The sequence below is a fragment of the Poromitra crassiceps genome (assembly GCF_964638095.1).
Source record: "Poromitra crassiceps genome assembly, chromosome: 1".
Lineage (NCBI taxonomy): Eukaryota > Metazoa > Chordata > Actinopteri > Beryciformes > Melamphaidae > Poromitra > Poromitra crassiceps.
The window spans coordinates 215001-227180 of NC_139623.1; the positions used below are offsets into that span (position 1 = coordinate 215001).

General features: G+C 43.4%; 1 protein-coding gene across 1 annotated transcript in view; it reads right to left on the reverse strand.

Annotated features, from left to right (window-relative positions):
• The window catches only part of crebrf (creb3 regulatory factor), a gene marked incomplete at both ends in the record, with an annotated part of 95171 nt that extends 93592 nt beyond the window's left edge, over window positions 1-1579 (reverse strand). The window contains one exon of the mRNA XM_083646409.1: window positions 1384-1579. Coding sequence (XP_083502535.1) covers window positions 1384-1579 — 196 coding nt within the window. The remainder of the gene's footprint in view (window positions 1-1383) is intronic.
• Window positions 1580-12180: the final 10601 nt, after the last annotated feature.

The following is a 12180-nucleotide window of genomic DNA, read 5'->3' on the forward strand; positions in this document are numbered from 1 at the left end:
AAAAAAAAAAATTAATTACAAAAAAAATCGGTATACCGGTTCGATCCGGTTTAGACGGCAATATCGAACCGGTTTTAAAATTTTCAAACCGACCCAGCCCTACTGAACACAGAGAAACATTATCAAAGACCCAGCACCAAGACACCTGACTGTCTGAACACAGAGAAACATTATCAAAGACCCAGCATCAAGACACCTTACTGTCTGAACACAGAGAAACATTTTTTGCGTTTTCAGGCCCCGAACGCCGTTGCTGTGTAAAAGGAAGGCACTAACGCAAAAAACAGTTTGCCGTTTTATGCAGGGAGCGTTGCCGTGTAAACAGCGCCTCAAAGTGCCAAGCTGGTCATAGCTCATCACAAAGGATGTTTGATTTAATAGATTTAATTCCTTCACTTTTCAAGACCTGGATGTGATCAGATTAATTCTCATACTTTTCAAGGCAGGCGTAAGAAGCCTGTCTGCCTGGAGGCTAGGGCTGTGAATCTTCACTGGCCTCACGATTCGATTCGATTACGATTCAGAGGGCTACGATTCGATTCGATAACGATTATCGATGCATCGCGATGCATCTTAAATCGATGCATCACTTTTTTTCCCGAATACATGATTTTTTTTCTCACTTTCTTTTTTCTCACTGTGTGACTACTTTTAAAATAAAAGTGCATTTAGAATTGCATTGTATTATGATCCATAATTAAAATAAACAACTGCATGTACTTCCATTATATTTTATTTGATTATATAAAATAAATAAATAAATATATATATTTTTTTTTAATAATCGATTTTTGACATTTGTGAATCGATGCAGAATCGTGCAGGTCCGCATCGCGATTCATCTTATAATCGATTATTTTTGACACCCCTACTGGAGGCCAGGACTGTGCAGAGACCTGTGCAAAATCTTCATAGTTCAACGAAAATAGTTTATGCTTTAAATCTAAAATGGTTCATGGATTACATTCTAATAACAAACCTATCAAATTAAAAGTCAAGCACGTTACCGTGGAAACAATTAAGCTTAGCCCAAAATCACAAATCAGAATGAGGGGGTCCCCGGTATATTTTCTATCTTGTAAGGGGTCCTTGGCTGAAAAACATTTGAGAACCTCAAATGTTATATATATGTATAATATATATATATATTTTGTGTGTGTGTGTGTGTGTGTGTGTGTGTGTGTGTGTGTGTGTGTGTGTGTGTGTGTGTGTGTGTAAAATCAGACATTCAGCACGCCCATATAGCTAGAATGGAATGATCCTTGTTTCATAACCACATTTTGCGACTATTCTACTGTGAGATTGGCAGTCGAATCGGGGTCCTTCCAACGAATCATCCAATCGTTGACTATTTGGGGTCACCCCTCCTGTCCTCCCTCTTACCTGAGGCATTGCCAGGCAAAGCTCTAAGCGCCAGCGGGGGGAACCTCTGGGCCTCCTGTCCAGTCCCAGAGGTGTGAGGAGGAGATGATCTGAGGGGGGCAGAAAGGGGGCTCCACCCGCTCAGCTCCGTTCGGTTGTGGCTGTGTTGTGGTTCTCTGTGTGCTTCAGGTCTGGGGTCAAAACAGAAAGGGTACATGGAGGAAGATGGTTAGAATCAGAAAGAACCAAGAAAGAAACAAATAACATTCAAGGCTACTAAAGCCCCTTCTAAACATCAAGTCTGGACCATGCCCGTTGAATCAGGTCCAGCTATTTGCCGGTTTTACCCTTCTAGACCAGTTAATCTATTTCTAAACATGAGGAAAGGCTCTGCATGGGGGGTTGTTATTGCTTCTGCAATATTTCCTCACACATAATCGATTACTGAGCATGAAGAGAGCTGCGCGCTTGACATCGGTCCTAGTAATTCTTGCTTCTGGTGCAGCAGTCAGATAAGATACAGTAACAAGCAGTGGAGGACTCGCACACAGAACTATAGACAAGACAAAGTCTTAAAAAATCAGATCCATTTTATTGAGGATTGGCACAAATTGGCAGCAAATGTTTCAGTCCTAGTTGGACTATCGTCAGTGCAGTTGACTGATAGCACTGACGATAGTCCAACTAGGACTGAAACGTTTGCTGCCAATTTGTGCCGATCCTACAATAAAATGGATCTGATTTTTTAAGACTTTGTCTTGTCTATAGTTCTGTGTGCAAGTCCTCCACTGCTTGCTACTCACACATAATCGGCAACGCAGAAAAACTATGAAGAAACTAGGGATGCAGCGGTTTCCGGTTTGGAGGTATACCACGGTTTGAAAAAGTCACTGTATCAAAACCACTCAGATTTGTCGTCATACCTTCCCCACGGTATCAGCTGTTTCCCCAAAACAACGTGGGCAGGTTGCTTGCAGAGTGCAGCTTACGCGGCCCCTCCCCCTTGCTGCATGCCTACCTGGACTCACAGTAGTGAGGAGCTGTCCCTGACTGTTTACAACCGTGTGTGTGATAAAGCAGGAGAACGCAAGGATCCCCCTGAACTTTCCCGCCATCTAAAAAGATGACATCGGCTGTATGGGAATATTTCGGCTATTGTAAAAACACAGATGGCCATACATAGCCTCAATGCGAGATTCATTAGAATGACTGATGAGTCTCGCGTTGAGGCTAAGATGGCCAGGTCTTAGATCTGCGTGAGCACCACCCGTCATTATTATTTGTCAAATTCAAGGCACATTAAAACATTGTCTTGCTTCAACATAGATCGCATCGGACATAAACCATTTCCACCCACAGGTTTGAGGAGTAGCTAACATAAATGTCAGATAAATACTCTCTCTAGGCCAGTGCTGACCAATTTGGGGCACGCGGGCCAAGTTTTTTTTTTTTTTTGGCCCGCCACGGATTTGGGGATTTTTTTTTTTTTTTTTTTTCCCTAAATATTTTTTTCCCGATTTTTTATCCCATTGTTATCCCCCTTAGTGCTAATTTTACTTTTATTTATGCTGGTTGCTACTCCACCCTCTGCCGATCTGGGGAGAGCCGAAACTGGCTCCATGCTTCCTCCGAGACATGGGCAGTTAGCCAGCCGCTTCTTTTCACCTGACAGGGGAAACTTCACTGGTAGGACATAGCACGTGGGAGGTTCACGCTATTCCAACCGGTTCCCCTCCCTCCGAACAGACGCCCTTAACGACCAGAGGAGGAACCACATTAGCAACCAGGATATTGCATGTTTTGGTGAAGGGGGTTCCTATATGAAAAAAAATGTTAACGTTAATTTTGTGCAGCTGGTATTCTCTCTCCCCGACTCTATCACACGGGTGTGAGGCATTGCTATCTGAGGATTGATTGCTCCTGATTGGTTGGCTGAATCACCTGGTTGGGGGGTGAGCTCTGATATTTGATCCCTCCCCAGTCACTGGCTTTACACCAGCTCAGCAAGATGGACAGATCATCATCACGGCAGTGGCACACTGACAAAAGAAAGTTTAGGACGGAGTGGCAAGACGAGTATTTTTTTACCGAAGTAAATTCAACAGCGGTTTGTCTCATTTGCAGACAGAGAGTGGCTGTTTTGAAAGAGTACATATACGTCGCCACTACGAAACGAAACATGCCCTCGCTTTTTCAAACAGATAAAAAGTAGATTATTATATTGAAATGTTATTTTAGATTTAGAATGTAAATTTTCTATAAAACACAATACATTTTAATGTAATTCCACAACGTTTATTTTTGGCTCTCGGCCCTCCACCCAGATTGAGTTTTGGCCCTTCATGGGAAAGAATTTGGGCACCCCTGCTCTAGGCTAACGTTACCTACTGAGGCAGCTAACATGGCTAATTAGCTACATGTAGCTAACCAGCTATCTTTCTCCAGTAACTAACGTTAACGACACGTTAACGTTAGTTGACTGAGCGAACGTCGCTGTACAGCAGGTTGTTATTAGGGCTGGGTATTGGCAAGGATCTCACGATACGATACGTATCACGATACTTGGGTCACGATACGATTGTATCACGATATATTGCGATGCGATACATATTGTGATATATTGCGATATTCTACAGAATTTACTCAAAATTAAATAATAGAGCTAAAGATACAACACACTGTGTACCACCCAGGTAGTGTAATAATATGTACTCACTTTATACTGATAAGTTAGTGGACAAATTTAGTGTGTTTAGAGTGTTGAGTGTTACTGAACACATCGATATGGGAAATATCGATACAGTATCGATTAGCGGTGGGAATCACCAAATGCAGAGGCCTGGCATTTTTTTTTTTATATCGCGATACTTGGCGTCCAAGTATCGATACAGTATCGGGAAATAAAATATCGTGATATATTGCTGTATGGATTATATTGCCCAGCCCTAGTTGTTATCAAAACGTATTGCACTTAACTCATTCACTGCCAACAACGTATGAACACGTTTTCAGAATCCAGCTGTTCCCTGCCAACAACGTGTTTACACGTTTTTGGCATCGATTTTTTTTTTTTGACGGTGGGTTGTGCATCTAAGCCTTTTACATCTCTTATATAATTATTGGAGCCACCGAACGTTTACAACCCATTCCACCGACCCACTAAGTGGCAACAGTGCTCTCCTGGATAGAGGAAGGAAAGCATTTTTTTAACTTGTCAAGCCATTCTCAGCCCAGCCATTCTCCTTTTCGCGCTGATTGCTGGCGATGCGGGATTGCAAATTTACATAATAGATTCAGCCGATCTACTATGATCGGGTGATAGATTACAGTTGGAGGAACACACTTTGAAACACGCAGCATAAATATGACCAGAATCGCAAAAACTTCTCTCAACCAAAACTCCAAACGAGCGAGTCCTTCCCGACTTCCTCAAACAGCGGCCGTGCAGACATGCAGGCACATGAGAGCAGCAAAGCACTGACTGGTGACAAGCTTGTCCGCCCACGGAGGGCGGAGTTGAAGCAACTCGAGAGGGAGGGAGAGAGAGAGAGAGAGAGAGAGAGAGAGAGAGAGAGGGAGGGAGAGCGAGAGGGAGGGAGAGAGAGAGAGAGAGCGAGAGGGGGAGGGAGAGAGAGAGAGAGAGAGCCAAAAATGAATGGTTAAAGTGACAGTTCCATCCAATTTCACAAAAAGCCGTTTATCTCTGAATATTCTTTTTCACGCTAAAACCATGCTGTATTCAACTGCTAATGCTTACATAACTACTAACTCTACAAACTAACTCTTTTAGACAGAGAAAGTACACATTCTATTAGTACTTTTGAGATATTGTATGTTCACAAACTCCAAGCTGAAACGAATCCTCGGCTCTTATAAAATGAGCCATAATCCTCAAAAAACGGCTTGGCAGAAGCTATCTACAGCAAAAAAAAACGTCTGGCAGTCAATGTGTTAAGAGAAGTAACATTAGATAATGACGAAAGACTCCTCCAACCTGGTAGTGGAAAATTATGCACACACTTTGTCTGTGTGTGTGTGTGTGTGTGTGTGTGTGTGTGTGTGTGTGTGTGTGTGTGTGTGTGTGTGTGTGTGTGTGTGTGTGTGTGTGTGTGTGTGTGTGTGTGTGTGTGTGTGTGTGTGTCCTATGTGTGAGACAGAGTGGGGGTGTATGTGTGAGGAAACAATAATTATTTGTGTTCAGTGTTCACCCATTACAAAAGAGAAGTGTGTATTTGATAGTATTATGATGTTTTAGTTTCACATCAAATTAATTAGATTAAATCGTTTACATTCATAAGTAAGAACAGTACTATATTACCAAAGCACACACATACTTGCCAGTTAACTGTCATTACAGTTGGAGGTTACATTAACATTTTTTCTCAGTCCACAATTCAGCAAACTGTTAAAAATAAAATACATTTTGTTCATTGGGCATTTTTTATGCCACATTTGACAACACATAAAGGTCCGCAATACCGTGAAACCGTGGTATTTTTGTCCAAGGTTATCATACCATCAAAAAATCATACCGTTGCATCCCTAGAAGAAACTTGGAAGGGATGTACGTGTAAGCAAGAAGATACAAAGTTACACGTGCTCCAGCGTGAGAGAGCAATGTGGAAGCGAGGGAGGCCAGGTGGACAATTATTCTGGGAAGATGCACTGAAGAACTTGGACGACGTGGAATGGAAGCATCATTTTCGCATGTCCATTCCTCGACATTGCCTTGATGAGAAACTGCTTAAAATGTGTGTGGGCATTGGGCAATAACACGACAGTGGAGAGAGGGGAGTGTGTGAACGGCTTCTCTCATGTGATCTCTCCCACCTGGGCACCGCTGCGTCAGGCTGATGATCAAAGCGAATAGCCTACTAAACGCTGTTCGTGAGTTTGCTCGTTTAATCCAATTGAAATGCGTGAACGATTAATTAATATACATGAATGTTAATAACGGGCACTTATCACTAGGGATGGGCATTTCTAGCAAAAACACTATTCGAAATTCGCTGGCCAAAGTCGACTTTTAATCGAAATTCGAAAAAAATCGAAAATCGAAAATCGAAATTCGTCGTCTTCTTGCTTACACGTACATCCCTTCCAAGTTTCTTCTAGGGATGCAACGGTATGATTTTTTGATGGTATGATAACCAAAAATACCACGGTATCGCGGTATTGCGGACCTTTATGTGTTGTCAAATGTGGCATAAAAAATGCCAATGAACAAAATGTATTTTATTTTAGGGGGGCAGTGGTGGCCCAATGGTTAGAGAAGCGAGCTTGTGACCGGAAGGTCGTCGGTTCAATCCCCGGGACCGGCAGGATAAATCTGGGTGGGGAAAGTGAAAAGGCAGCGCTTGCCCCTCCCTCATTACCACCACTGAGGTGCCCTTGAGCAAGGCCCTTAACCCCAACTGCTCCAGTGGAGCTGATCAGTGGCCAGCAGATCAGACTGTGGTTGTACTGGTCAGCTTCCAGGTATGAATGTGTGTGTGAATGTGAACAGGGCGCTCCTGAAAAAGAGAGCATTGCTCTCAGTGAGACTCCCCCTTTCTTCTTTTTTTTTTGTGAGTTAAATGTTGCATTGTCTCCCCTGATTCTAAGTATAGTCGAATCGCTTGGTTTGAGCAAGTAAAACTATTTTTATAAGCATTTTAAGCAAGGTTTATGGAAAAATGAATGGCGGATGAAATCCCATGAGGAGGGAGAGGTTGCTTATAAAAATTGTTTTACTTGCTCAAACCAAGCGATTCGACTATACTTAGAATCAGGGGAGGCAATGCAACATTTCACTCACAAAAAAAAAAAAAAAAAAAAAAAATTCAATAAACGAATTTCGACTTTCAATAATAAAAGTCGACCTTGATAATAACAACGATTATTCGAAAATTCGAAATTCGATGCCCATCCCTACTTATCACCCAATAGCCTAATGCGCAGTATCATCTCCTTGTTACATTTTCAAACTGCCAGATGGAGGAAAATAAACAATTCAACTTTTAGGCTACTTACTCGCCAATTTGTCTCTCTTCCAAATAATCCAGCCACGTAACTACGTCCGTTCATGAAATGATTAAATAGCACGAGGACATGAATAGAATGGTTTGTATGTGCCATTTAACCAGCCGCCCGCTCACGGTATGCTCGGGAACATGAGCTGCGACCTGCTAAACTAGAGCCGCTCTGCCTGCCATGCGGATGTTGGACTAGGGGGCTGGGGTGGAAATGATCCGCTCTCACAGGAGCGCGCCCACAACAGAGAATTGGTGCTAAACATGGGCAGCCCATTCGAGTCAGGTCTGGTTATAAATCGGGAGTTCACTGCATGTTTAGAAACAGCTTGAGTTTGTTTACTCTATGGTTGGGCAGTACGAAGATGGGTTCAATGATTTTCACAACATATTCTGTTCACAAATAATCACGATTTAAAGTATTTACTATTTTGGGACCAACATTATTTTACTGCACATTGGCATCTTAGTGTATATCAACAGCTTATGTCTAAATGAGATGAAACGTTTCAATACTACGTCATACCAATAGCATTTAAATCATTCGTAATTATTCAAACTATTGGAGCTAAAAAATCAGACAAATTATACACAATCAGTTGAAGAGCCCCACCCTACATTATATAACTATATTATATAACTATATAAACTTTTAGATCATGCACAAACATTGCAACTTAAAAAGTGAATTTACTATGCAACCACTTCCACTACATAGGCACAAGGTAAAACCCAGATGCATCAAGTTGGCTGGTCAAGAAATTTATTTAATATATTTTAATGTATTTTGACCATCAGCAAGTACCAGACTGAGCAACATGTTTTGGTCTTTTGATGTGAACCAGGAAGCAGACATCCTTTCCCATGTAACCCAATAGTATTACACCCTCTGATGACACTGTTGCCACACCACTGCCTTTGTTTACACAGTGATTTATTTGACTTTATTGAATTGTTCCACTATTAAATGTATTGTGTGAGCTTTTGATGCAGGAACTGAAAGCACATGACAGTTACACAGGGGTTTACATGTGGTGTGAAGCTGCAATAGATTAGGTATGTATTTTGACTTGTACAACAGTTAGTTCCGGCTGTGCTGATATTTTAGTATAACATCACGGTGTGTATATCAATCCACTTCACAGCTGCTCTAATCAACAACAAACAATATCAGCCGTTCAATTGAAAACGTCATTCACAAGGCACAAATCTGATGCAACAGCTACAAACAGCACAAAGATGGATTTATTTCCAACCATAACCTTTGACCTAAACTACGTACGCATGGTCGAGAGAGGACGACGAGGGCGGGGCAACGTTACATAATGTGCCTGTGTAAACCATTGAGATATAACCTGCAGGTTTGCTAAAATTTCACTTGCACAACTTGACGATTTGGAGAAAAACAAAAACGAAGCAGACACTGTGAGGCAAACAGTATGGGCTGTGAAGTCCTTTTAAACATGGCTATGTTCGAAAACCAATGACCATTGACTTCCAGTGAATTGAGAAGACAGAGCTGAATACCGTTTTGAGGCAGTTTTATGGATCAGCGAGCCGCTTCTCAGCCGTTCATGCTGAATTCCTCCCAGCAAATAACGTTTTCAAAGGCGTTGTGAAACAGATCAGACGAGCCGGGAAAGACAGAATAACACATCATCTGGCAATTTCACCTGAAGACCAGCTCATCTTGCGGCACTACGTCTTGACAATCCAAAACGTTTACTGAACAAGGTCTAGTATGAACCCTAACCCTAACCCTATTCAGTTGCATTTTGGACGCAGGGTCAAAGAGGGGAATCGGGCTCTCAAACCGGATTTGTTCACCCTAAAATACATACGACGAGAATGGAGCAAAGCTTTTCACAATGACATTCAATGGAAACAAAAAAATTGCAAAGATGCTTTGGAGAGAGACAGAGAAAATCAAAGTTGGTTCTCTTGAACAGTACTTCCACCTGGTGCAAAAGCCCTCTGACTGCAGCCCAGGAGGAATGCAGCTGTCACAGAGAGCGTCTGGAACACTGCAGCTCTGCTTAGAGTCAATCAGCTGGCACACACGTTACCCAGGATGTGCAAAGAGGCGGGGACACGGCGTCCGGATAGTGTAGCGGTAGATCCCCCGGCTACCAACAGGAGGGTCGCAGGTTCGCGCGCCCCCGTGTTACCTCCGGCTTGGTCAGGCGTCCATACAGGCAAGAATGGCTGTGTCTGCGGGTGGGAAAGCCAGATTATATTATATTGTGTCCTGGTCGCTGCACTAGCGCCTCCTCTGGTCAGTCGGGGGCGCCTGTTCAGGGTGGAAGGGAACTGGTGGGAATAGCGTGATCCTCCCATGTGCTACGTCCTGTCGGTGAAGCTCCCCGCTGTCAGGTGAAAAGAAGTGGCTGGCAAGTGGCAACTGCGCATGTGTCGGATGAAACATGGTGCTACTAGGCTACGGCTCTCCCCACATCGGCAGGAGGCGGTGGAGCAGCAGAGCGGGGGGGAATTTGCCAAGTACAATTGGGGAGAAAATGGGGGGGAAATCAGAAAAAGATTAGGCGGGGACACAACCACTGCCTCAGGGCCACCGCCATACAGAAGCTGTCTGATGCAGGAGTCCAAGCCAGCGAGATCAAGGCAGTGAGTGGGCACAGGTAAGATGTTGCTGCTTAATGCCGAAATATAGAGAGTCAGGACTTGGCTTGGGATGACAATGAGGACTGTAATTTGTGATAATCCGTCGCACCCTTATTATTATTATTTTCTGTCTTGCCGGTCTGAAAGCTGGTTAAAAAGTGATTTGCAGCCATCCTCCACAGAGAGCAGGAAAAGATGGAGCAACATGTCAGATCAAACAAACTCATCATCGGTATCCGACATGCCTCCTGCAAAGCGACACGACAGTCAACCATGCCGTCACCAGACTCTTATTTCACTGGCTGTACAATGAATGGAAACGTGCAAATCAATGTGTATGATAAAAAGTAGCCAGCGAGGGAACTGTTTCTGTTGGCGGAGGAATAAAATACAGAAATCATCTATTTTCTCAGCTTTTTTGTCAGTTATTTTTTACCAGCTTTGTTTAATACAACTGTTGTATAAAAGCAATATCACACAAGAGGGAGGGAAAATGACGTTCTACTGTAATATCGTCACGTCTGTGATTGTCTTTGCCCGAATCACAGCCGTGACGATTAGGGATGCACGATGCAGGGATGCAGGGCCTGATGTAGGGCCTTGTGTGGCTAACGTGTTAGCCACACAAGCCGGTAATGGGGGCCGGTAGGGACGTCTTCTAAACCGGGACCAAGACTCCTGCTCGTCTGCGACCTGGTGTAGGGAGGTTCCCTGGGTGTAGTCCAGGTGAATTTCCACAGGAATGGTTTGTGCGAGGATCGGAGATCCCACAACTCCATTTAATCTTGCCCTTATGGTTAGCAGATCAATGCGATGGTATTTGAGTATACATAAGGACTCTTTAACATAGAAAAAGGACAAAAGTGCATAACACAGAAGCAGCGTCTGTACGGCCGCCATCTTGACTAAGATGTTACAATCACAAATCGGTCAAAAAATATCCAGCCCTCTGTTTCTCAACACAGGGGTGTGTAAGGCCTGTGTAAACAAACGACCTCTCATCCCACTGCAGCTCAGTCAAGGTGTTCAAATACGCCGACGACACCACAATAATTGGCCTCATCATCTCACACAATAACGAACATCATTACCGTCAAACAGTGGACAACGCAGTGAAATGGTGTGCAGACAACAACCTTCAACTGAATACTAGGGATGGGCGCGAGTACTCGGGTACTCGAGTGCTCGTTCATAACGTCAGTACTCGAGTAACGTTTGCGCTGTCCGGGTACTCGCCCCACTCCCCACCCCTTTAAAAATGGTCTAAATCTACGCATGCATCGTTATGTGGATCTGCCAGCATGAACTGCACGGGCGTCAAGTCAGCCACAATGTACAAGTACGTCATCCGCTTTGTTGATTTCAAAATAAAAGGCTTATTGTAACGCAAGTTGTAACCTTATTTATTTTGAGTAATGCGTTACAGCCATAGTTTCACGCCATATAACATCACGAGTATTTTGATACAAGGTTTGCTGCTTCGTTCGTTGAAATACCCTTTTCTCCTCCAACGTGCATAAATAAGCTATTTACTTTTGTTTAAGTAACATTATTTTGAAAGTTTTAACCGGAAGTTTTCCAGCTCATCCCGAAAATGGTGGCTGAAGATATGCTCCGGAAGGAGACAGATGCACGCTTCTTCATAGCGCACGCCCGATAAAACTCATTCAAAACTTTGCAGTAGTTTACTGACTACACTGTCGTTTCCCATAACGTTAGTCACAAGAAATGTGGAGAAAGAATCGCTTTTTGGGAGACAATCGTTTCATGGTGATCACTATTTAGCTGCAGCTGTAACGTTAATCACACTGGTCAGTGGTCAGTTTTCACTTTTTGGCAGAACACCGGACCTTGTAATCCGTGGATTTACGTTAGTGTAAGTAAAATGGATGATACTGGACAATGGACATGTATTGGAATTGAGCCTTCGCTTGTTTCACAACAATATTGTCCGCTCCGAAGCGCTAATGCCATCCATCCAACCATCGGAGATGCTGTCTGAGGTAGACGTTAGCTGAGCGTCACCTCACCTAATATCACAGTCAGTCAGTCGCTCTCCTCACATGCTCCAGGTAACGCTTTCTCCATGCAAAAATGCAAACGTTATGTGTGAACAGCCCCACACACAGCAGATTACCCCTGCTCCGTCATTACCATAGTAATGACACAGACCCCCCGCCCCCCC